This window comes from Pipra filicauda, unplaced genomic scaffold (assembly GCF_003945595.2).
Source record: "Pipra filicauda isolate LSUMZ 115617 unplaced genomic scaffold, ASM394559v2 scaffold1_size10287979_pilon, whole genome shotgun sequence".
NCBI classification, from domain to species: Eukaryota; Metazoa; Chordata; class Aves; order Passeriformes; family Pipridae; genus Pipra; species Pipra filicauda.
The window spans coordinates 4124861-4152156 of NW_024104310.1; the positions used below are offsets into that span (position 1 = coordinate 4124861).

The following is a 27296-nucleotide window of genomic DNA, read 5'->3' on the forward strand; positions in this document are numbered from 1 at the left end:
CACTGACTGCAATATATACAACACACATTGATCCAGAGGAAAAAACTGAGGACAGAACAGAAGTGTTACAATGTACCTTGAACGCTGAAGACTTCGTGGAGAGGCAGGTTCATGACCTGCCTGCTTGTCAGCTATTACTGGCTGCTGAGGTGCTGCCTGGGAAGCTGGTCCTTGTTTAACACCTGGAGTAGCAACCTGCAAAGTTCAAAACTTCATTAGATTTCCTCCACAGTAAAGAGCAAGCGTTAAGAACCAGAGAAAACCAGGGAAATTAAAAATTACAACACTGGTGGGGCTTTTTATTATACAAGGTCTTTTGTTGATAGAATTTTTATTCTCTTCATGAGGTGGGTTTTTTTTGAAATCATCTCTAGTTCCACAGCTGTGATAGAGAGCTTTTTTCCTAAAACAGAAAGAGTACTTAACAGACATAACGGAAGCAAATTTACATCATCTGACCTGTCAAAATACTGCAAGTTTATTAGGTAAAATAGTTCAACTCAAAATCGCTTCTGACCATATCTTCCAGCTGAGAACCAAGTTCATTTTCAACTTTGGAAGAGGTGTCCATTATCCGAATAAAAATTTTCACTTAAAAATTTAAGAGTTTCCTACTTGAAAATACATTACACAGTGCCAAGAGCAGAATTACATCACAACCACATTATAACATCTCTACCAGAAATGGAAAAGAAAATCGAAAGCATATTTATCAGTCTGCTACTCCCCCGTTAACTGTTCTGTCAGTTCTCTACTCATGAATGACTAAAAAAATAGTCACCAGTAGCTTCTTGCTTCTCCTTTGTAGAGCACATTCAGTACAAGAGACTGAGACACCAGCAGTGAGATACAGACTTTTCGTCTGTGAATTTCTGAACTATAGCTGGATGAAAAGTTTGGGGATACACTAATGTCTAAGTTACAGTAAATGACATTCAAGATACTTGTTTTTGCCCAATGCTTTTCATATCTCAGTCAATTTAAAGTACGTACAAGAGAGGATCAGATTCAAAATTTATCCCCCACTCTGCAAAACCAAGCTAACAATTTTGAGAGTGAGGGAGCAAAGAAAAAAATGGGTTCCAGGGCTCCATGAAGACAAAAAACAAATCATGCAGCCTGTCTGGCATCTGCTGACATCAAGTTAGTGTAGATCGCTAACTACTGCTCACCTGAACCTCCAGAAATTCTCTGTTTCAGAAACAGACTCCTGTGAAACACACCATGGCAAGCCAGACAGTATCTGCTGAGGTAAACTTAAGACTTAACTTGATTTATTTAAGTACACTTGGAATCTTAATGTAAATTCAAACCTACTTATATGTCTGTGAGGAAAAGTCACCTTTTAAAATTATCATCAGAGTGAAAGTGTGTTCCTTCTGGTTTTTAGATTAATAGACATATATTAAAAAAAAGTCTGAATAGTACAGGAAAAGGTCACGGTTCTAGAAAGATACAGCAAGATCAGTGTAAGATTACTCTGTTGAAACCAACACAACTGTATAGTTGAGGGGGGTGAAACAGTAGCAGTTCCTAAACTGATTTATGAAAACAGACTACCCAAGTACCTTTATGAAATGTATGACATGAAGAGCTAAATAAATTTAAAAAAAATACCACAAGCAATATTCTGAGTTTGACAGGTCTGTGTAATGTGCTTTACACAGTTATTATGCAGAAATTCAGAGCAGTTTCTAATCACACAATACAGGCCCAGCTAAAAAGCAAAATGTGACACCCAGGATCCTGAGTCTGTGGCACTCAAGCTGCCGTGTGCACACAACACACCTCCATCCAGACACACGAGCTTGAGCTTAAAAGCAGCACTGACGTGTTCAAGCAGCCCTAAGCAACAGAGCCAGCCCAAGTATCTGTGCATCTGGCACTGGGCTCTGCTTGCACAGTGCCAGTCCAACCTTGTCTGCCCTAAGCCCGTGGGCCTGTGCTCTGAAACCAAGTGTGTCCTGGCAGAGCACCACATCTTGATTAGGCATAATTTACTCAAACTCTTAGAACAGGATAAGCTAGCCTGCCTGACATATCTGAAGGACTACTAAAACAGACATGCTCACATCACACTGGAGCTATCACCACCTAAGTTCTCATCTCAATCCCATCTCATGGAACTGAATTACACAAATACAAGAACTATCAAGACAGTTCTTTCCCTAGTAAGCTGGAAAAGTATGTGCTACTGAACCAAAATTTATTACTTCTGGGACTAACACACAAACAATTCATGTTAATACTTCAACAGCTCTGTTAGCAGCAGATTTGAGGAATATAAAACTGAAAAAAAGATCCTGCTGTCAAGCATTATCACTAATTCTATTTAGCTATCTGTGAAGCTACTTGAGGTAATGAGAAAATTGAAAGCTTTTATGGTTATGATATCTCAGGATAGTAAGAGTTATAACTTCTTTGCAGAAGGATGAAAATAAAAACTTGCCAATGTCTATAATAACGAACAACAGTCCATCAGGATTAACAGCGTTCTGCATCAAAAACATTACAGCTTAGAATGAGTAACTCGGAAATTTACTGCACTTACCACTTTGATTGCAAACACATTATACCTGCTTCAAAAATAAACCAGATGTGCAATCTCACCTCACTGAAGTGCAATCTTAACAAAAAGGTGGATTACAATATAATAATTTCAAAATGTGCCACTGTATGTCAAAATACAGCTATCGCCACTTTCAGAACTTCTATATATGTATCAATAAAATACAGAATACCCTATTTTAAAAATACCAGAAGTGAAACCCTGCATGCCAAGTCACTTAACTACAGGCAATCACAGCTCTTGCATGAAAGTGGAGATTCTCATATCAAAACAAAAAATAACCAACACTATGTTGTTGTTTTGAGCAGTGGTAGCCTTGCTGCAGTTACAACTCGTATCAGCTCTTCTCAAACCCGCATTTAGCATTTAAGTTTTCTGCTTCTACTGAAAACCTGAGGGAAGGCTTGTGTGTCCAAAAGCATATTCAATTATATAGTTGGTCTACCAAGACAGATTGGCCCTACTTAGAACACTTGGCTTGCCTTCACTTTCTCTTAAAGGTGCAGTTTCCTATCACTCCACCTACTTCACAGGTACAATGCTGGCCTCTATACCGGGGAAAAGGCAGCAGGTTCAAGATTGCATGCACAGTTCTAGGAAAACACCTGTAGCAGGATGGTAAATACTAAAGAATCTAAATTCAAAAAACAAGAATAAATTGAGGGGAGTGGGGGGTGGAAGGGGCTGTCCTTCCTACAAATTTTCTTTCAGAACACACTGTAAATAAAGATCTCAAAGGATAACACTTTTACCATGTTTACAGTGTAGCTGATAATCAAACTTCATTTATACACAGATCCAGATCTCTGCGTTGTAGAGACCAGAATAGATCAATTTCCAGTTAGTGACAGTAAATAACTTAAGAAGATCCTTCTTCATATCTCAGGATTTGAAAGTGCCAAATATCTTGAGACTGCTATTTGATAATTTCATTACTTATCACCTAGCTATGGGATGTGAAGACATAGACTAAGGATGTAATCCAAGGGCAGAAACAAAGACAACAACCAGCATTAGTACACACAAAGCTTTAACAATTCATTGTATCATTGCCAAACACAAGAAACTGGGAGAATCACTTGGTTTTCTTTGTACCCATGAAAAAAAATCAAATGTAAGGAAATGAGGCATTTTGACTAAAATGAGGAATGCAATGTGTTCTCCTGAAGATAAAAGTACTCCTCAAAGGCCTTCAAGACATGAGAGGTTCTCTTGTGAGCAGAAAATTAAAAAAAAGACACATTAGCTAAGCAGAGGTTGTGGTAGGGAACAGGGATTTTAGGCAGGGGAGGAGGAGTGTCTCACCCTAAAGTCTAGAGTCATGCTTCTTAGGAAGAACCTTAGGAGCTATTTTATGTTAACTTCAATTAATGTTTCCCAGTCGCTGATCCAATTAAAGAATTTTGAATGAATGGGGATGAGGGGGCAGGAAGAGAAAGGGACATCATGTTATTGACCTGTAAACACCTAGAACATTTCTAAACAAAACTTGGGACTACATCAAATCAACTTCCACAAGAATTTCTCTCCCATTCTAAAAATCTTTTATTGGCTAAAGTATAGAAAATTTTATCAGCTGGTGCCTTTGAATTATGTTTTTTGGGTTTTGTATGGATTTTGTTAAAATACTGATGCCTTGATAGTATCTGCAGACAGCATCTGAAGCCAGCACAAAAATTTCTTCTAGAAAAGAAAAGTGTACTAGAATTTCATGCTGGAGTTGCACTGTCAAAATACAGTCAAGTAGTCGCTTCCAGTTGTTTCTGTTTCTTTTGGGAAAGACAACATACAAATTTTATCATCCTATATAAAACTGCTAGCATATGGATATGTAGGAGCAACGCTTAATATTATGTACAATAATTTCTTACTACCACATGGCATAAACGAAAAGGATCTCACCTTCTGCTGGGATGATACTGGTGGCGTAGTCATCAAAGGTTTAAGTGGAACAGTGTTAGTCTGTGGCGTGCTTATCCTGGGAGATACGTATGATCTTGGTGATGAGGCATCAGATGTTAAAGACATTGGAGACTGATTAGATGGCTGGGCTGTAAAGGAAGGAAATTCTTTTAAATAAAACCATATCCTATCTTATATGTGAATTAGATTTTCTTCCGGTACTTTGGAGTATGCTGTATTAGGTAACATACAAACATGTTCATCACCTTGACATGGCTGCAGGGTGAACAACTGGAACAAATGTTCAACAACAATCCTAGCTAAAGAATTGTTTTCCCCAAACTCCACTTCTAAAACTTCAGGGAAGGGAGAAAGAGAAGAAACTATCAGGCAATGCTTTTTACACATGCAGAGACTAAATTATTTGCGACTCCTATTTTAGACCGGTCAACTTAATTTAACTGAAAGAATCCATAAACAGTTTATCTAGAAACCTATTTACCCATTCTAGGCATCCACCAACAGTTCCCCAGCCATGGTTAAAAATTAGCATTAGTAATACTGATTACCTACTCAATAAGATGACTGCATTTAGTTTAAGTTTCTAGCTTTACTAAGTTACGAGGAGAACATATTGAAGGTATCTGAAAGAATATCTTGCCTGGAAGCCAAAAAAAATTTCCCACCAGACAGAACAAACTTTCTTTTAAGAATTTAAGGCCTCCTCCAAGAGTCACAGTTGCACAGTACTACAAGAAGGGTGTTCAAAGAGTTGTGTTTTATACTGAACATCAAGTAACATCTAATTAATGTCCAAAATAAATTGAGAGGGCCTTGCACAGGTTTCACATTACTCATATAGAGTTAGTTAACATACAAAGAAAATCCCAAAAGGCAAGACAGGGAAGCAGATTTACTTAGTTGTGTGCTTCCCTGCTCCCCAGGTAATAATTTTTTAACCTATCTTTGGAAAAAGAAGTCATTCAATATCCTCCAGACACAGTGGCCAAAGATACAGCAACACACAGCTTCTACAAACTTAAATTGTATCAGCCTTTTTAAAATGCCATGTAACAATTTTATGTAAGTGAAAAGAAGACTGAATACCTTGCGTAGACAGTTGTGCAGCTTGAGAAATTAGGGAGGTGATATTGAAAGCAGATGGTCCAGCAGTAAGAATTTTATGGAGTATAGACTGCAGAGAGGCTTGTGTCACAGCTGCTGTTAGAACTGAAAACAAACGTTCTGTTTTACTGACAATTCTAGAACATCACTTTAAACTGTTCAAACTGGCTCATTATATTTAAACCACATTTTCTTTCAGATTTTGTTCCTATATTCACAACGACCAAAGATCTATCCGATCTATTTTTCAATGACTTGAACTCAAGATGACTTGGAATGTCAAACAAGTCCTTTATTTAGTAGTTTTATCTTTAAGACATGCACGTAAAAAAAATTCTTTTAAAAGTAACTTTGATTCTTCGGCTTGACCCTGTGGATCAATAATAATTCTTGTAAACACCAAGAGAACATTTGTTCAATTTACTACTGTAGTAAGCATAATGTGTGGGGGATTTTTTTACACTAAAATAATTTTTAAAAAAGCAAAAAGCAGTATCACTTTAACCCAGTAAAAGAGATGGGGGCAGACTTTCTCTTCAAGGGGAAAAGAAGTATCTTTCCAGTTAAAAATCTGTGTTTCTTCTTAAAAGCAAAACAAAAAACCTGTATCTGTTCTGGGTTTAGCTGTCCCATGTCATTCCTCCCAGTAAAAATCACTTTTAACCATTTTAAAACTGCACTACACAGGAAGATCATCTTATAGGATGAGCCACTGAGACTCTGAACTAACCATGAGCTTCTGAACTAATCTTTCCAAAAAGATCTACAGGCTCTGTGGGATACTTCCTGAACATACAATCCACCCAAGCACAAACCTGAAAAAACTGACTCACCAGCACAAGCACAGAATAACTCTGAGTCATGTGCACAGTAAGGGCAGCCCTGCCGTGCAAGGTGAAGTCACTCTGCCCACATGGACCCAACCAGGCCCTCATCCCACCAGAACAGTTCTAAACACTCTTGTTCCAAGACAGACACAGCTGCTGCTGAGATATGGCAAGACAAAATGACTAGAAATTTCACTTGGCAGCTCTCTAATAAAATACATTTGGAGTCTTGACTGGATCTTTCATTTTTCAACCACGGTAACTCCTACTTTTTTTAGACATTTTTTTAGTGCACTAGAATTTTAAAAGTTTCTCCCTGCACAGGAAAAAAATCAAAACAGTAATCCACTCACCTATTAGTACTGAATGAAGCCAGAACATTTGCTAATTAAAAGGCAGCAACTGAGAGCTTTTTCTTATAAATAACTGTAATGTACAGAATATTTTGTACATATTTTGACTGTCATGGTTTGCACTTTTAGAAAGTTACTTAACTCTGGGCACTACATGTAAATGTTTTGCTTCCAATTACAAACGGTGATCTATGCACAAGTTCAAAGAAGCAAACAAAAAAATCCCACACCACTTTCTTCATCAGTAACCTGCCACACGCAGACACCACATCAGATAAAATTGCATTCTAATTGCATCAACCCTACCTCTTCTTGCAGCAAAAGGCATTATAGTTAAGTGATAAACTGTCTTCTAATAAACTAGGCCAATGTGACAAAAATCTAAGGGATACACTGATTACACATACAAAATTTAACTTGCTAGCACAGTTGCTGATATGCTACTTTTATTCAGAGGCTAACTTGTTATGCTAAAGAAAAAAGTTGTTAGGCAACAAGATTTAAGAATCCCTAGAAGTTTCAGTATTTGTAAACACACATTAATAGAACAGCAGTGCAAACTACAGAAAACAAAGAACAGCACACGAAACAAAAGAACAAAGAGCTTTAACGAACTTTTGTGCGGCAGACGAATGCTGACACAGCGATTAAGTCACCCATCTCAATTAGACTGCTCATGTACATCAACATTTATTAATCTGAAAACCTGGAGGGTTAAAAAAGTCTAACAAAACCAATCCCCACTTTACCTAGGGATTCATTTATGCACTTTTCAATTAAAATAAGGCTTTCATTTACTAGAGCTTGGCATCCAATAATATACTAACATGTGTGAGAGATTACATCAACTTTAAAGAATCCTTACCTTCATTGATTTTGGATATATCTACGCTAGAATTATTAAGCTGCAAGGTTGCTTGCAGAGCAGGCAGCAGCTGTCGAAGGAGATTTGGGTCCTGAAGTAATGGAGGAATTGGTGATTGTGGGACAGGTGAAACAGGAACTGTAGGAGCAGATGAAGCAGGCGCAGAAGTTGGATTCAGTCCAGAAGCAGAAGATGTAGAAGGAGTTGTGCAAGAATGGGATACAGACTTGTCCACAGATGCAGACTCTGAACAGAAGATAGACAGTATTTTTCATTTTCCTCAATATAACCTGACAACTTCTCACTAATACAACATTCATATTAAATATAGAAGAGTAAATGCCTAACTATAGTTATAAGAAAAACACCCACATCATTATTAAAAGAAGATATTTGATATCTAGTGCAATTTATGCTACTGGACCTAATATTTATTAGGAATGCACACACACAACTTTTCCACTTCAACATACTGGACAGAAAGCTGCCAATATTAAAAACGGGACATTTTTCCCCTAGCTTTTAGGACGAAGGCAGGCCAAAAATTCCTTGGCCATCTTTTTCTTTTACTGTGCATTTACTCATATTCTACATTTTCACTTATGATTTCAATCTTTCTTTGGAAAATATACTATGAACAAAAACCTTATAGCCCATGGACTTCACATATAAGCTACTATGTCAAGTTTGAGGGAGGGTATAAATCATGCTTCATTTATTAAGAGACCCGACTACAAGAAGTCGCAAAATAAAGACTAGGTCTCGTACAAAATCCAGCTACACTGCTGAGGATTTAGACAGGAAAATGAGCTGTACTGGAAATGTAAAAAAATGTGCTGTTAACATCCCCACAGCAGAGTGGAAAAATATCTAAAAATGCATCTTCCCATAATTAATTTTTAACTTGTCAGCTTCTCGTGAAGCATCAAGACCTATATCCTTTATTTTATTAATATCATTTTAGCAAATATCACCACTTATTATCCACAGAAATAGGTAGTACTTAAATTCAATTATACTGTACAGCAATTGGTTCTGATTGAGTAATTCCATTAATTTTGAATTTGACTTCCAGTTAACATAAGAGTTGCTCCTCCATTCCAGTACTGTGAGAAATTTCTTCAATTAAAGTATTTCAACTTACTATAGGTGTACCATCAGTGATTTCAAATATCCCTCCTTTAAGAAGCCTGGTCCACTGTATTTCAATCTTAGCTCCCCCTTCTCTCATCCTCATTAAACCCTCAGAGATGTCTGCCCCCAAAGTCAGTCAAGACTAATGGTTCTATAGCACCAAACAAGCTGGATGCTGAGAGTAAAGCTGTGGATCCAACATCTCACCCAGGACGTTCTCCCATAATACTGAAGAGTTGGATTTTAAACCCACCTCAAATGGGCAGAGAAAGTCAACTTGGATATTCCACATTTCAGGTAAAAATCCAAATGAAAACTAAAATAACTGGCTGGGAAATTCTTTTACTTTAAAGGCATGCTTGTTTGTTTTCCTCTGAAGATACGGTCAAGGTAAGAAGATGCTGACTTTACTAATAAAGAAGTCAGAAAATCTTGTTTTGTTTTACTACCTAAGAATAAAGTGTTACAAAATTTCTAACAGCTTTAGTTTTCCCAATAACCTTAACTGAAACTTTTAAAACTAATCTGGAGAAGAACCCTAAAAAAATAAACATAAAATATTATAGAAGTGAGTATCAATATGTAAATCCAATGAGACTAGAAATCTCAGTGAAAAGAAAGGGGATTTCTGCTTCCATGCAGTCACGGTATAAATAGTTTACAAAGGTCACAAATACTCCAGAAAACTTTTTCCAGAGAAGTAACTGAGAAATCTGAACCAGAAAAAAGCCACTGAAGAATCCAAATTTGAGAGCTCGCAAGGATGCAACAACCAGAGCACAAACACCCATTTTGAAGCTTCAGGTAAACTTCTGGAAAAGATGTGGCCTTATCTAATTACAGGCTCCTCAGGGCAAGGGGTTGGTTCATGTATCTGTTGAGAGCACCTGGTCATTTGGCCAAGAGCTTTCTTAAGAATAACTTACAAAGAGACAAAAGGGGTTACAAGGACTGAAGATGGGGAGGGAACAGTTACAAAATTTCTGCGTGGTTTTCAGTAACACATGAACTAGGACAGCTGATCAGGTATTAGCCCCCATTAAAACAGTAAGTCATTAGTAAAAGTCTCTGTTAAAAGCTATTGCATATAAAATCTTAGTGTTCAAAGTAAATGTTAAGACAACTGCAGGTCAAGACACATCTAACAAACATGAATCTTATCATACTAAACACAAACACGTGGAATTTAAATTGAACTTGGATCCACCATAGTCCAAATAAGGACAGGATGCACTGGCAAACAAAAGCAAGAGAAATAAGCACAATGGGCCACGTTAGTACTTATATACACACAAGCCTCCTACTCTACAGTTTTAAGAACCTTACAAAAACAACCAAATAAAAAAACCCTGAACAACAAAATATCCTCATTTCAAAACAAACAAACAAACAAATACTGAGCAACTGCCAGCACTAATTTCAAAAGGTATTTAATGTAGTTAGGCTTGTCTTCACAGTTAAATATTGAGTTATTTTAAGTAAAGAAGCAACTCAGTACTATGTTATTAATTTACATAAGCAATACCTGACCCTCAAACCACACCAATGCCAAACAGCTGGAAGTGTTTTTCACCCACCCTGCAGCTCTGAACAGAAAATACAATAAATCAACGGCAAACTCAAGCTAACAATGCAGTGAAGACAAACCTTAAGCCCAGTTCTGGGTATTCACTCATTTCTTGAATAACAGAACTCAAAACATGTCACTCAAAATGACTGAATTCCATGAGGTCTGTAAAAGTACTTTAGCTTGGGTGAGTTTCTATGCTACAAAAATCCACAATGAACTACCTCAACTTAACACAATCCAGTTATTTCTTTTAGACAATATGGAGACACTATTCCATACCTGTATTATTGTAGGTATTTTAAGTATGTGTTAAAATATACCTGTGAAAGGTATTTTTTGTACAATCACCCACATCAAATACCTAAAGATGCAAAACAAGAACGGTGTTTAACATTCCAATCTTCTGAGATGCTTTACAACACAAAACCAACAGCCTAAATGGTATGAAAAAATACATCTCTATGATCATGACTATCTACATGTATATCACATAACTCTGTTATTTAACATTATAGAGGATGCAGAGTACAATAACTGTCCAAAGCATCACTACACTACATAAATTAAGTCATTTCAGTTATTCATAGTAAAAATAAAACATATAAACTTGTTTCTGCCAAAAAAACCCTGTAAAAGATATTTGTGAAAATACACATATTTCTTGTTTCTATTAAGCATCTGTCCTGGTTCCAGTCAGGACAGAGTTAATTTCTGTAGTGGCCAGGAGGGGCAGCTATCCTATATCACCTCACCATTGCTTGGGGGAAGGGGGTCTTTTTGCAGTCAGGGCACTGTGGCAGTGGTTCAAGTATTACAGCTTCCCATGTGGTGAGCTTTTTTTTTCGTGTGAAGCATTCACCTCTCTTTTACACCCTTTTATTAATATTGTTGCTGTTACTGTTTCTTATTTCATTGTTGTTTCCAGTAAGCTGCTCTTATCTCAACCTCTACCTTTTGTACCTCCAATTCTCCTCCCCAGCCTGCCACAGGGGAGGGAGCAGCAATGGAGTGTTGCAGGGGGAACACTAAACTGGGGAACATCATTCCTAAAACTCAACAGCCTTATTTGGTATCCAACATGGGGTACAAAGGGTTGAGATAACAGATATGACCAGAGCAGTTGGAAACAAATTTGATCTGAGCATTTGTTGTATTAGATACAGAGACATCGGTCACAGTGTTGCTCGGTCTGTTCACGTGGTTGTGGTACCTAACCCTGTACATATTCTCATACAGGCAGTGTGCCCATCACAGTGCTCCTCTTCAGAGCAGGGAGAGGGATTGGGATTGCTTTGTTACTGTACTGTGGGGTATCAGTTTACTATGTGATAAAATCAAGGGCAATGAGGGTCATGTGGGATGTGCATTGAGTGCTACTCTGCTGCCCTTACCTCAGACACTACCTTTGTGAGCACATTAATAATCATACAGTCTGTGCAGGGAACAGGGGAGAATGATCTTCCCCAGCTTTTCACCCCCTTTTCCTCTTTCAGGCCTGTTACAACAGCTTTTGTGAATTCAGAACTTCCTCTGGATGTTAAGGAAAGCATGGTCTTATTGCTATGTCTGCTATGTCTCCTCAATATGGTTTACATCATGTTTAGAGTCAGGAGAGATATTTATAGGAAGGCCATTCAGAGATCTGCCCTGAGGGTGGATAGTCAAGAATGGCACGGAAGGTGGGAGAAAATGGGCCAGTTTTTGGGGAAATTCTCTGTTCCAATGGTTTGAAAGTTCACCCCTGAACAACTACAGGAGCCTGCTGAACTGAACTGAATACTTGCAAGGAGAATGCCGTGCCAACTCCAGAGCAGCACCTTGCTGTGGTGAGCTGGGCCACAGCTATTCTTTGCCAGACACATTTCCATAGTAGACAGCACCCTTAGGAGGAAAGTAGACCAATGGGAACCGTGGCCACTCAAACTGCAGCTGAACATGAGGAACAACCCATGCTTGGCAACAATCACCCCTGTACAGAAGAAGAAATCCAAGACCAAATCAGTTTGCTTAGTGAGGGATGAAGAGGAAGCACAGTCCTTGAACAGGAGGAAGAGAAAGAGCCAGAAATAATCACCCAATCCCTATCCCCAGGTGAGCTGTGAGCTATGCAAAAAGACTTCAGCCACCAGTTGGGTGAGCCCCTGCTGACTGCCAATGCTGGGCTGCATGTTAAAAGGGAAAGCCCTTTCCACACATCAGGCCCCTGATGCTACACGGAGTAAGTGGGTTGGGCTGATCACACAGTGAGCTCGAACTGGAAATCCCAGTCACTCAGGGATCTTGGAGATCATCACAAACTGGCCTGAAGACAAAAATTTCAGACTATCATCAGAAGAGAAGGGGGAAAAGGTGACACATGCTGAGGAGGCCCCACCATATAATCAGCTACCTGAAAATGAAAAGCGACACGCTCTCTTTACTGACGGTTCCTGCTGTACCACAGGGATCCACTGAAAAAGGACAGTTGCCCTATGGAGTCCTACACAACGAGTCGCAGAAGCTTTTGGTGAACAAGGTGGATTAATTCCCACTGCAGAGCTGAAAGCATCCAGCTGGCTTTAGATATTGCTGAACAATAGGGACGGCCAGCATTCTACCTCTACATTGACTTGTGGATGGCAGCAAATGCTCTTTGGGGTGGCTGGACCAATGGAAAAAGACCAACTGGCAGTGCAGAGGTAAATGCACTGGGCTGCCGAATTGTGCCAAGACATTGCTGCCCAGGGAGAGAAGGTGGCTGTAAAAGTACATCACGGTGTTGAGTGGGGATATCATATCCCCTATCACACACCAGCCTCTGGAAAAGCTGAACAGTACAACAGACTGTTAAAAACACTTTGAAAGCAATGGATGGTGGAACCTTCCTAGAGTGGGACTGACATTTAGTCACAGCCACCTGGTTAGTTATCACTAGAAACTCCACCAATCAAGCTGGCCCTGCCCAGTCAGAACCTATATATGCTGTAGAAGGGGGTAAAGTCTCCGTGGTGCACAGGAGGAATGTGCTAGGGAAGACAGTTTGAATTAGTCCTGCCCCAAGCAAAGGCAAACCCATCCATGGGATCGTTTTTGCTCAAGGACCTGGGTGCACTTGATAGGTAATGCAGAGGCACAGGGAAACACGATGTGTACCTCAACGGGATTTGATTTTTGGGTGGGAATAGTCTGTAATGTTGAATTGTATAATACTGGTTGCTGAATGACATTGCCACTAATGCTATAACTTCTTCCAGTCATGGTACCGTGGCAGCGGTTCAGGTATTGTGGGTTCACATGGGGTGAGCTTTTTTTCATGTGGCATTGTTTGCCTCTCTTGCACACCCTTTTATTAATATTGTTGCTGTTACTGTTCATTTCTTAGTTCATTGCTGTTTCCAGTAAATTCTTATCTCAACCTGTAATCTTTACCTTTTCTTCTCTACAACAAGAAACTCCTTTGTGATGGAGACAAACATGCTAAAAATACAGACTACTGACTCTTTGCGTATAATCATGAAGTTTTTTACAGTGATTTAAACCAATCTATTTTATTCCATGGTTCCAGACTGGACGCTTCATTTCACATAACTAAATCCTAGAAATACTGCCAATAAAACAAAGCTGCTAAATATTTTCACATCCATTTTTGTATAATATAACTACAAAGGTTAAAAATTGATTTAATTTATGATGCTATACAGAGCTTGTAAGTTTTGCTTTTTGAAGGTAACATAACTGGTCAAAACTTTTCAAGATGAAATGTCTGCCTGACAAAAATCCTCAGGTTATCACTCACTGGAGCGTGCACATTTCCCTGTTTTTCCACAAATAGAAGTAAAAACTCTTCACTCCCTCTCTTTCCTTTGTAATTTCCCTTTTCTGATCTGCTTTGAGAGACTGTTTCATTGTACATTTTGCCACACAGTTAAGTTTACTTTCCAACATCTAAACACCATTTTCTAGTTTCTAAAACATTTATTAGGATTTTTAAAAAATGCTTACTAATTATACAGTCCTGTAGTTCTTAAGTGCACTTGAAGCATCATGAAACACAGTCAAGATGAACAGAGCACGCTAAGAAAAGTTACGTAGCTTCATAAATCTAAGTCCTGTAGTTTTACAACTCCAATACACTGGTCACTACACCTGTGTCAACATCAAGTCACATTCATTAACAAGTTATCTACCCTATTATTGCAAAATAAGGATTTGGATTACATGGCAATCATTCATAAACCCAGTCTGAATCATTACGCATCAATCAGACTAATCTTGAACCTACAACAGGAATTTTAACAACAGAAATTTAGTCTGTGTCTTAGAAAAAAAAATTTTGTAAATAAATGACTATGCTGCAAGGCCTGCAAAAGTCTTAGACCATGACTGGAGAATGAACAGGGCAAGTCTGCAGCCTCTTCGTTGTCAACACCAACTTCTATAAAAATGCCATGCAAATAATTCTTCAACTTCACCTAAAATTTCAGCTATTATCATTAAAATCCCCAGGAAAAGTTTTGAAATATTAAAAAAATGAAGTAAAAACCAAAAGTAGAACATAGCCTGCTCTGATCTTTCGAAGTATTAAAATCTTCATTAATTAAAATTTATTTTATCTCTTCCTCTGAATAACAACAAAAAAATCAGATTATTTTTTAAATTTTTTGTGATTTTAAAAATAAGACTTTGTACAAATTTTTCCATCATAAGCTACACACGTTAAAGTTTTAATGTCTGGAGCTTTTAAGAAAACTTCTAAAAAAATCTATTCACTTGGTTGAAACAATGTGAAAATACAGTATGCTTTCTGACAGCCATGCAAACAAGTTTATTAGATGCAGTCTACACACAGAACTATATTATAGAACAAAACAAATTTCTGGGCCATCGACTTTAATCACAGGGGAAAAAATGAGCAGGAAATAAAGCCATCCAAAACAAAAAGGAGGAAAGAAAGTAATCGGATGGCAAAAAGAAACACAACTAGATCTGGAGATTAAGGTAATGTGAAGAACTATTCATTGGTTTAACATTAAAATGGAGTCAGAAGAAACTTTTCTGTAATGAAAATAATTTTTTACGACCACAGTGATTATGGAAGAGCTTTGTATTCATAACCTGCAATCACATCTTTTGGACAAAAAGGACAGAATTCCAAGTCAGCAGTCAGTACTTCCTACGACAAGAACCTGTATAACACAGGTGCATCTTTTCTCCAAGTTTTGCAAAGAGGTATCTGAAGCAGAAATACCATGTCAAGTCAGAATGGAAATATTGTGATTTTTCCAAGTAGTGGGAATTTTTAAATAACATGGCCAAGCAATCCTTTCAGTAAAAAATAAAAGATCATTTTCAGCAGTTGGGCCACAATGTTCTTCAGTTACAACCTAGACACCTCAGTTTCTCAGAGTTTGAGGAAGTACATAAAAACGCTGCTGCATCTTGCCATCACCAAGCTCCGCCTCTTATGACAAGAATCCTTGGTCCTAAGCAAAGAGCTGATCCACTAGTGACCAACATTCTGAAACACAATCCTAAGCCTACTATGTTTAATGCAGAGGGGTGAAAAACTAAGCATTCTGACTGTTCAGCTACTCTGTTTGCATGAAGTCCTGCACCTCTGCTGTGCCTCGGTCACCCTGTTCTGTCGGCTGGAGTCCTTCGAGTACCTGTCCCCAGCATTTGCTTACTCCCTTCTTGCCTACAGTGTGCTGAGTTCAGGAGGCATGTCAGTGCCACAGAGAACTGCGTGGGGAGAGAAGAATCAAAAAGTGGAAATGCATTTTTGAGGAGGAAGGGCCTTCCTTCACAGTGCTCTTTGTGACACCTATCACACTAGCACTCCCTACATGAGCTTTAAAATACTGCTATATGTGGCTTGCTCTTCTAATTTATTTCAATGACGTGGCAAATACTGTTGACTAGACAATTTGTAAATTATTAAAGTGACCCTTTGAGTGTTCCAATAGCTTTCACTAATGATGTAATTTTTATGCCATTTAAAACAAAACAAATGGATTCAAAGTCCTTTGGATTCAACTGTACAGTTTTACCCAACCACTCTATTGTGAGCTGGAGCTGTTCTCTTTGCACTGCTAGCAACGACCGTGCACGTGTGCTCTCTGTGGGAGGAAAACCACATTACTAAATTTTCAGAAATTCATGCCTTATTGCCCCATAAACCTCATCTCTGCTCCAATGATTAAACAACAGAACAGCTAACAGAACTGCTCCATTTTCTGCTGATGATTAAGAATCATAACACATTTTCTTTGCTGAAGTACCTGAAGTGTACAGTCCATCAACTAAGTTCTCTGAGCACTGACAGTCACATTTATCTGTTTTACATACTTCAGTTCTGATCTACTAAGGGCCTTAAGCCACAACAGAAATAAATAAATATTTAAAGGCAATGCATTCTGTAAACGCATTTGGCCAAATGAAATTATGGCAACAAGAGTAACTGCATTCTCAAATACATTCAAATGATCTAAAATACAAAAAATTCCCTCTTTTTCACATTCGAATTATACCAGTCTTAAAACCAAATTTTTGTATTTTACCTCTGCCACCGAAATAAATGTAACAGCAATGCTCAGCAAACAAGTAGAAGGTACTGGAAGAAACTTCCAACAGTCTCACACACGTAACTTTTTCTAACCACCACATGGATTGAGTAATACGCTTAATAATACACTTAAAACTGCAAAAGTCAGCCAAAGAAGATGCAACGATACCAGAAGCAATGTTAATAACTGACCGCTAAAGACTAGCAAGTGTTACAAGTAAGAAAACCACGGGGGTGAGAAAAGGATCAGAAGCATCAAGGTCAAAACCCACCCAGCATTGCACTGGCCAGCTTGCTCTCTTCTGTCATAAGTTTTAGAATATTGCTGCTCTAGAAACAGAAGTGCTGCCTGATGGGATTTGGAGTAAAGGTGTGAGAAGTAGTATCCTACAGACAGACACACTGTTAAGATATGGACAATACAACATTTCATTCAGTAACTGAATTAGAAATAGGAAAATGGGATGTGCCCTACAGATAAAGCAGCCAAAAAGTAGGAAAAGCAACCCCACACTTTACCTGCATAAAGCACTCACAGTGAGCACAAACAGAAGCAGCAGATTCTGACTGGAACATTCAAACCAAAGGGTAGAGGTCAAATAGTTCCCCAGGAACTCTCCACTACTGCCAGCCATTGAGGGCAGAGGACTACTGCTAACAGCTGAGCTATAGTTCAGCCAGGGATTTTATTCAATCTCCTTGTGGGACTACAACATACCCCTGCAGCAAAAGAGATTGAGCTGAAAAAAGCATTGTTTTTGGGTTTTGTGGTTTTTTGTTGTTCTGCTGTTCATAACTATTACTGCATTAAAAAATACACACACTGAAACCAGAACTATTAAAACAGTGGTACACATATGCTGGCATAAGGCTGCCAGCAACACATTGACAAGAAGCAAGAATTCATTTAAGCAAGGACTACTGCATATATTATTCAGTCATTTGGACCAAGCTGTTTTTATAGGCAAAAAAATACAGCTTTACCTCTTTTTAGAAAGACAGAGGGATGGTACAGTCAGTGAAGAGAAAAAGATCAAAGGCTGTTTGTTTGCTTTACTAGTGTAAAAATAAACCTCTCAAACTATTTTTCAGTTCTACAAAGACACTTTTATAAGACTGTTCGAACCAAGTGTCTCAGGACAATTATTTTCATTTAGTATAACAGCTACAAACAAATACCTTGTAAGACTGCAGGTTCACAGTCACCTCTGAGAGAATGAGTAACAGAAGTAAACCATCCAAAACACTGCTTCTTTCCTTCTTTTAAATTTAAATAAGCAAAATGCTACAGAAAATTTACTGGTTACATTTCCTTAAAAAGAAAGTCCAACACTCCCAAAACAAGAAAAAGCCAAGTCAACCGAATATACTCTCTGAATGATCTCTTATCATGACAGAACCTGCACTGAATTTTTCTGTTTCTGTAAGAGGTAAATTCAACCAACATGTAAAAACTCACGTTTTCTAGAACAAGAATTTCAAGCCTGACATTCACCTATTCTAATTCTTCAATTATTTACTAACTTTCTGTAATCCACCCTGTCTCAACAAGTACAATATTTGCTCACAATCAAGTGCCATGAAACACTTAGATCAATGAGGCATGAGTATTACACAGAATCTACCCATTTAACCCATACAGAATTAAAAAACCATCTACCTAGGAATAGAGAAGTTAAGTGAATTATTTAATATGGAACCATGCATGGTAACACAGATTCTAAAGTAAGATCTACAGTGTCAAGATTGCTCTGAGTGATCATTTTCACTCTTCATATCCAATTGTATGCTCTCAAATTAATGTTGTATGCAAGAAATATTAGAACACACTGACAACATTTGTAGCAGTTGTCACAATGGGAAGTTTCTTCAATTGCTGAAAGAGTCAGTTGCTCAGTTAATAAAGATGTACAGTAAAGCAGGGAAAGAATATCCAGTCTGAAGTCTGATCACACACCAAAAAGGAAGCAAGAATATGCCAGAACTGAGTCTTAATAAGGGTTTTCTTAAAGTGTATTTTAGATATAGATATAGAGTAGATACACTAAAGAAGAGAATGCTTGACATGGATGTTTTGCACTGTAATGTTTAGAAGTGCATCAAATTGTGATCAGAACATAGAGCTTTAATTGAAGTAGGTAACTACTGTACTCGAGATAAGAACCATGCATGAACTAGTACACCTTACTTCACACTTTACTGTGTTGACTAGAAAAAGGCTTGCTGAAAATAGTCTGTTCCTCTGTAGTTTACAGTCAGCATTTGTGACCCAAGTCATGCAAAAATTGCATGAAGTCTCAAGAAGCATTAAAAACATTTCTTTACATGCACAATTGTCTTACACTGCAGTATTTGTCAACATGTAGTATTGGCTAAATATTTTGGATGGTCAGGTACTCTTATCTCTGTGTAAAAGCTGGAATTCTTTAATAAAGAAAACTGGAAGGCCCTAAAACAGAATACAAGACCAGTGTCAGACCAGAGTCTGTTCTGGTCGTCTTTTTAAAACTACGCTATTTTTCTCTAATTAAACCAACGTGCAAATATGAACAGGGGAACGAGCCATCTTCCCAAAAAAAATACAGTGACATACTAATTATGCAATATTTTAAAGTAAAACCCACCATGATTATCAATAATTATTTTTTTCTCTCCCAAAGACCTCAAAATATCATTTTTGTATACAATACCACTCCGAAAAAACTCAACTATACCAAGCATCACACTATCACTAATGACACAAATCTCATTCTCACAATCTTCTTGAGCTCTTCTTTCCTCGTAATGAAGTAAATCTAACCAAAATACAGACTTTTAAAGGGTCACAGACAATGCACAGTGAAGTCCTGATCTTCACTTCTTGACTCAAACTGTTTATAATCGGTATTACACAGAAACACAAACTTTCAGCAGCTTTATAACTGAAGATCCAATATTTCACAAGATACAGATCAAAACAGAAGAATTGCTGTTACATGGAGAGAACTGTCTCACTTCCTCTAAGAATTGCACTTGTGTTGATTGAAAGATTTGACACTGGCATTCCAAACAGTAACAGCAGTTCATAAAACATAATGGTCCAAAATGACTTGCAAATAGTGTAACTACATCTATGTAAAGAAGTCAAATAAATGGCAAAGATCCAAAACAAGAGAGAAGACAAAAAATAAAATATGTCCTACTAAAATACATTTTTTCAAATTACAATTTGAAATGTTAATTTGCAGAACAAGCTAGTAAATAGCAAATACTGCAGTGTCAATTTTAAGTTGTAGAAGATACAGCAAACGTGGTTTAGGAGGAAATAAACTCATCAAACAGTAATCAGGTTCTAAGCACACACAATCAAACAGGAAAAATATCTTTCAATTCTAGAACTAGCATACTTTGAAGAAGCAATGTAAATGCAATACATCACCTTGAATACTAGAGGCAATTTCATCTGACATACCTTTTCTCTCTGTTTTCTGTGCAGGGATGGAAGATGTGGATGTAGACAGTTTTGATAAAGTAGATGCTCCATTAGCATCAAAGGATTTCTTTGGCTGGTGATCAGATTGTAGAGAAAATGGACTAGGAGGAACAGTGCTTGGGGTAGCAGTTGGATGAACCACTGGTTTGATGGGATGCTGTACTGGAGTAGAACTACTGTGAGTCTCTGCCCTTGGCAGTCTGTAGTCTCTGTCATTGTGCCTGCTTGTCTGGGATAAAATATTCTGTGGGAGCATACTGCTGGTGTCACTGGAATGCTTGTCTTCCACTTTTTTCAGGATTCCCCAAGTAACGTTGCAATAAGAAAAAAAGGAATAAATTAGAAATGAGTCAAAGTGCAGAGACTTTGATTAATACAGCTGCACACCAACAACTAGAGCTGATTGAACTTCTTATGATTAAAAAAAGCTTTTAGTAGATCAGCATCAAAAAAGGCAAAATTTAATTCTACTCACTGACAAAATGCATTTTCTGACCTTTGCTTGATTTAGAGTTCCGGTTAAGCACTGTGTTTTGATGAAAGCTGCTTTATAACAAGTGTTACAATCAAGTTAACTTTTGAAGTCGCCTAAAAAAAATCTAAATCAAAATCTATTATTTCCATCTTGTATTTAGTGTGAAGAGATAATTTGTGCCATTTTTCTTTTGTTCGCTGAAAATCCTGAACATCAAGTATAAGTTTTAAATTCTAGCCTTCAAAGAATTCCTCTTCACGTCACTTAAGTATTAAAACAAATTTACTTACAGTTGAATTAATTCAAGACAACTATATATACTAAATGAGTGACTAATCTGCATTTGTCACACAATCATAAGACTTTAAAATATGCTCCACAGGGAACACACCAAGCAATACAGAGTAAGTCTTTTTATAGATTCTTAGATTGTCATCTGTCTCAAAACAAATACTGCATTATGCATGTCTGCTATCTTTTTGTAGCATTCAGTATGTTTTAGCACATGCAGTACGTTTCACTATACACAGAAAAACAGTCCTTTATACATCCCTACGTCGTCAGGTCCCAAGATTGTGGGGGAAGATTAATACTCTGACTTCTACTTTTAAATCATCCTGAGAACTATGCTACAAATTCACCCAAACGACATCAGCATACAGACAGAATCCCACAGTACAACTATTTTCCACAAAAAAATTGAATTGACAAAGATTAAAGCTAGGTATCAGGAAAAAAATTTCAAAGTTACAGAAATTCATAGTGCAGGAAAGGTTTTGCTAAGAGTATTGGTGCAGTAAAAACATACTTGCAATAACATATACAAGCCTCTAAAAACTCTGATATCATAATCCACTAAATTAGCCTATTATTTTCAGATGTGAAATCAAGGCTTTAAAAGAGACCTCTGCATCTCTATTTTTAAGCTCAAAATATGACATTGGTAGGTCTCAATGATCACGACAGTCCAACTAAACTATAAATTGTGCAAGTTTTTTAGATAACTGCCCATGAAGATAATTAAATTAGGCAGTAAAAGCTGCAAAAAGAAGAAGCACCACGAACAGCACTAAGCAAGTGTTACACTAGTAAAGGCTTAAAGTTATTTTAAGAAACAACATTTGGGAGAGCTGACTGTGCTATCCACTTTTGCTTTTATACATAAAAAGGTGAGAAAAACAGCTAAGAAAAGGGATTTTTTAAATTTTTTAAGTTTGGAAAAGAAAACAGTAATGCAAACAAGGCAAGAACATATTGCTGTAAAAAAACCACATACTTCCACTGGCAAACCCACTGGCAGCTGTCGCCTGCATCACCTCTCTTCTGTAATCCCTATCTTTTGGAAAACTGTTAACTGACATTTTGCTTGCTTCTTTTTGTCTCTGCTCTCTGAAGAAAAGAAAACAAAAGTTAAGTAAGAACTTAGATCATCTAATAATATAACAGTTTCTACGGGTGAAGTTAACATGAGATGAATTAAACTGCTCTAAGAGCTTGCTGCTACAGGCAGGGTTGGCAAACTCCGGCCACTGCTTCCTTACACCCGTGCTTGTTGAAGCCCACAATGAACCAGTTCAGCTCACTAACACTGACAAAAAAAAAATGAAAACAGAACAACTCAAAACAAAACTTAAAAAAACATCACTCACCAAAAATCAAAACAAACAAACCAACCATACTTCCCCCTCAGGCTTTGGATTGTTATGGGATAAAATAAGTGCCAGAGGTCACAGTAAGGGTAGAAACACGGCAGACTTAGACCACAATCTGTTATAGCAGTAATCTATTAGATAAGCTCAACTCTTAAACAAACTTAAGAATATTTGTTCCTTATACAATTAAAACAAACACAAGCACATACCTTTCCAGCCACTCTTTTGGTTTTTCCCATTGTGAAACTTCTGTTCGGCAGTTGTAGTAGTATTTTTTGCCTGAAGAGCTGATGTGTTCAGACCAATCATCCGCAGAATCATAAGCCTTTAAAGTACAAACAGTGTTGGACAAAAGACCACTTGAGAGTTTTAATATACAAATTTAAGAGTTTTCATTGTTTTTAAAACTACACGGCATCCTTATATCCATTTGCATCACTGTTTTCCATTTACACCATCTCTAAATGCCTGTTTCACTGACAGCCTGAGGATGTGACCACTATGCTCCCACTGCATTCTGCAAGTTTCCTCTTAAACAAAAATCTAATAGTATGTTTAGTGAGATGGAGTAATGTCAATATTGATAATATTAGTTTCCTTCACCTTAAAATTTCCTCAAAAATTATTGCATTTTCAAAATTTTTCTATACATTGCAAATTTACCTATTTTGTTTTAGTGCAATTTTTAACAAACACTACCTTAACTACTAAACCTTGGATAATAAAGTGACTAAAATGCACAGTGCATCTTAAATAAGTAAAATCATACTGTCTTCTCCGGATTTACCATAAAGGTCATGGAAAGTATTTCTTCTTTAATTTAAATAATCTAGTATTTTAAAAGTAAAGGTAGGTAGCTCGAAGCTCTAATGATTATCAATCAGAATTGTTTTACAACAACTGCATCTTGAATTTATAGAGTGTTTATAAAATAAAGCCTTAAGTTGTAAAACTCAGTGAAACAGGTAATGTACATGCTGCTTGTCTTACATAAAATTATAAAAATATAGTGTGTATGAATGGGGTGGCACAGGGATGAATACCAATCACAAATACTCACTGCATCAGAAGTTTTGCTTGGATTATTGCTGGGATTAGAAGAATGTGAATTTGAACTATGAAGAGCACTGTGGTTGTGTGAATTTTCTTGTGGAGAGTAACTGGTCCCTAAAGGAAAAAAGAAAGACTGTTCACAATGTATGTTTTCAAAAAAATTAACAGTCTACATTCTAAGGAGGTAGAAGGGCAATGAAGAGGGGAGGGGAGGGGAGAAAGTAAGTTGTCCACAGCCTGGACCACAGCATAGTTCAGATGCAGAAGTATTTCAGGAGACCACATGCATATTTCTTTTCACATAGAGTAAAACTCACTTTGCCTTTCTAGTTACAATAATGCAGTTATGTCCTTTCACTGGTCTTACTCTCAAACTTTATTCCATTACAAGCAAACAAGTAGCCTCTATAACTTTTGACACTTTGAAGAGTCCTAACATGCCAATTCAGAAATTAACAGGCATTTTCTCCTCAACATTAAGTCAGAAAGTTTAACAGGCTTATCAACAGCCTACACAGATGCACAAAATCAGGCTGTAAGTTCACTGAAGCAATGCTGTTTTCTTAACCACTGAGACTACTTGTAACTACTTCTAGGTAACTCTTTATGCATACAGATCAGACCAAATTTTCCTGCACCTCAGTCTCTGCAATAAAGGTATTGACATCTAGAATACCAAAAGCAGCATTTCCTAAACTCCTCCTGCTTCTGGCCTCCCTACCAACTACTTCTCAAGGTAAGCCAGTTTTCCTCAATATGAAAACACTTAAACACAAAAAATCCCAGCTGAAATGGAAAGAGATAATTCTCAACATCTTTTAGATCTGGATCTGTGCCTAAGCTCAAATCATCTGAACAGTTCCACATATGAAGTCAAAGTGCTTTGCAAATGGCAAAGAGTGGATCTTATGGGCAACTACAGTAAAGAACAGTCTACTTAAGTGGACTGATAAGTGTGAGCAAATGGAGTAATAAAAAAAAAAATTGTGTTAAAGTCTTCCAAGAGCGACACAAAGAGACAATGACTAAATGACATAGCATGGTGCAGAATTAGAGATATTATAATCCAAATTCTGTCTTCTGAGCCTTCTGACTACACAAGCACTGACAAATTACTATTTCAAAAATTTCTTCCTCCCCACCTCTAACCCTGCAGGTTAGAAAAACAGTCCACCACAAAAGCAAAGAGGTACAACACCATGATTAACCTGTTCAGTACCTTACAAAGGTTAAAGGTCATTCTGCACACGTGTTACAGCAACCTGAACCATCAGTATCTCAAAACCTTTCCCCACACCGTCTTGACTAAAACTGTATGTTATTCTCTTTAAGGCTATGGAGGGTGACAAAAAAAAGGAAAACAGAGTAAGTCTCATACTCAAATAACCGCCTTCCAGGAGCTAGGTAATTAGTCCTACACCAAAAGTATCTTGCACGCTTAGAAGCCAGGTAGAATGACTTACCATTGGGCTTGTCAAAGCAATACCCACAACATCACACACTCGTGATGCACAGGCATAACAACAAAAAATATATTTATAAAAATAGACATATTTAATTCCCCTAAATATAAGTAGTATATTGTAATTACTAGTCTGTATTCCTCAGTCACACCAACAGCCTAAATTTTTTTTTAGACACTGATTAGGGAGTGAGATAGCTGTTTAATATTTTTGTATCAATCATACTGTTAAGTTTTTATTTATTTACTATACCCTTCCACTGAGATAAAATAATTAAAATTTCTTTATGTATTTCCGTAGGTTGCTCAACGCAGACATATTAATTAATTTCTACTACGAGATAAAGTCATCTCCCTTTTTTAAGGAAAAACAAGATGAAAATTTACCAGATGGCCTGTTTGAATAGTTTGATCATAGTCCCTTCAAAATGTCAGAAAACACCAATGTACTTAATTTACTGTAATCCCATAGCATGGATGCAGGAACACTGCATGTTGTTCAACATACTGAAGAGGTACATGGTTATACTTAAATACTCCAGTGGTCTAAATACAGCACCACAGTGAATCTAACACTCATTTTCCAAACACGAGTAAGAGCCAACAACATACCTATTAAATCAGTGAAATATTTTAAAGCCAGTTCTACCCAACGCACAAACAAACCCCTCAAATTCCCTGTGCAGAGTTTCAGACCTCATGTGTTCTATCAGCTCAGCACATGCCCCCTCCATCTCACACTGTGCCCGGCCCGAACTGAGTCACCAAGCAAGTATCAGAGCAGCCGCAGCAGTCACACCCACCTGCAGCTGGCCCCGATAGCAGAAACACCTACTACACAGCACTTTATTCACAAGGGGCCCCTGGGCCCCTCTGTGCTGAGCTGCAATCCTCCCAGACTGCACACCCAGAGGCTCCACCCAGCAGGGATCCTGTCCGAGCTGACGGGCCTCAGCTGTATAAAAACTGACCGTGGCTGCTCCAGCAATACCTACTGCCTCAGGTCACCAGGACAAGCCATGTGGGCATTTACAGGGCCAACCATAAATACATTCCCGATGGTGCCCAAGACAATTACACAGTACAATTACAGGTGCAGGTTCACCACCCACACCTCCATTTTATTTTATGCATAATACTGCTTTACGTTTGGATCTGTACCTGAAATTCAGAAATGAGCATATGAAAGGACTTCTGAACTCATGTTTGCTGCTGGGAAGCTTCCAAGACCAAAGCAAATGTACTCTGGAGAACAAGAGTTTTAGGCACTTCATAAAAGTTAAGACCTTAAAGATTCTACGTAAACATGAAAACCATATTGCCAAATTACCTTTTTATACTGAGGCAGCAAGGTTTTAGTATGCAGTTAAATCCATGCACAACAGTCATCTAGGAATCTGACAACCCAGCCAAGCAAGCAGTGCCAGCTCAGGCTGCCTGGGAAAGTTGTAGAAGATCTTTTAAAGGCCACTAAGTTAAAACGGCATGCAGAAAGCAACCTGCAAGTGGAGGTCTACCTCTGAAAAGATGTGGGGGTTCCCCTGACTTGAATGCCTTCACCTTTAGCAAAGCCTAATCCCAAGTCATCTTACAGTGGCTGTGACTTGCAGTCAGCTCTGCATCTCCCAGCTGCATGCCTGGCAAAGTAGATCATGAGAAAAGACTAATTCATATTCCAGAAACAGGACCAATAAGGTAGACAGCACACTACTGTCCCTCAAGACAGTCCCTTATAGCACTTCTCACCTTTTCCTCTTACACTTAGACATTCGTTACTGGTTCCACTTTCTTCAAGAAGAAGGGACAAAGACTTATTTTTAAAGTTCTTGTTAATGTATCTTAAGATTCAGCAATTGCAAATATATATTTTTGATGCACCACAGGGAAATTCACATTGTGTTATGAATACTCCAACTCAGTTACAGAACTCCCCATGGAAATGTTTACTGCATCATCACGCTGAGTTTCCTCAGCTTAATCATTATTTTGAAAGTTGGAAAGAGCTACTCCTAACTGGAAGATGGCCAAGAAGGGCATCAGCACTACAGTTACATAAAACTGAAGTGGTGCAACTGTGTGAGCAAGCCTTCACTAACACTAATCCTAATGATGAACAAGTCCTAGTGCCGGTCAGAGTCAGGGTTAATATATCAAAGCCATCACCTAGTCTTTCAAACAATCACATCCTCCTTACTAATGCATGAAAATCACCAGAAAGCACAAAGAGCAAGGTTCTGGGAACCAATTAAAAAACTGGGCTGTGACTTAATGCCTACTACATATCTGAGATTCT

The 27296-nt window shown here is 37.8% G+C and overlaps 1 protein-coding gene across 1 annotated transcript in view; it reads right to left on the reverse strand.

Annotated features, from left to right (window-relative positions):
* The window catches only part of WAC (WW domain containing adaptor with coiled-coil), a 57094-nt gene that overhangs the window by 12788 nt on the left and 17010 nt on the right, over positions 1-27296 (reverse strand). The window contains exons 4-11 of the mRNA XM_027717297.2: positions 23549-23655; positions 22698-22813; positions 22113-22225; positions 20341-20649; positions 7642-7887; positions 5579-5701; positions 4472-4620; positions 77-195 (exon numbers count right to left, since the gene is read on the reverse strand). Of these exons, the coding sequence (XP_027573098.1) occupies positions 77-195; positions 4472-4620; positions 5579-5701; positions 7642-7887; positions 20341-20649; positions 22113-22225; positions 22698-22813; positions 23549-23655 (1282 nt within the window). The remainder of the gene's footprint in view (positions 1-76; positions 196-4471; positions 4621-5578; positions 5702-7641; positions 7888-20340; positions 20650-22112; positions 22226-22697; positions 22814-23548; positions 23656-27296) is intronic.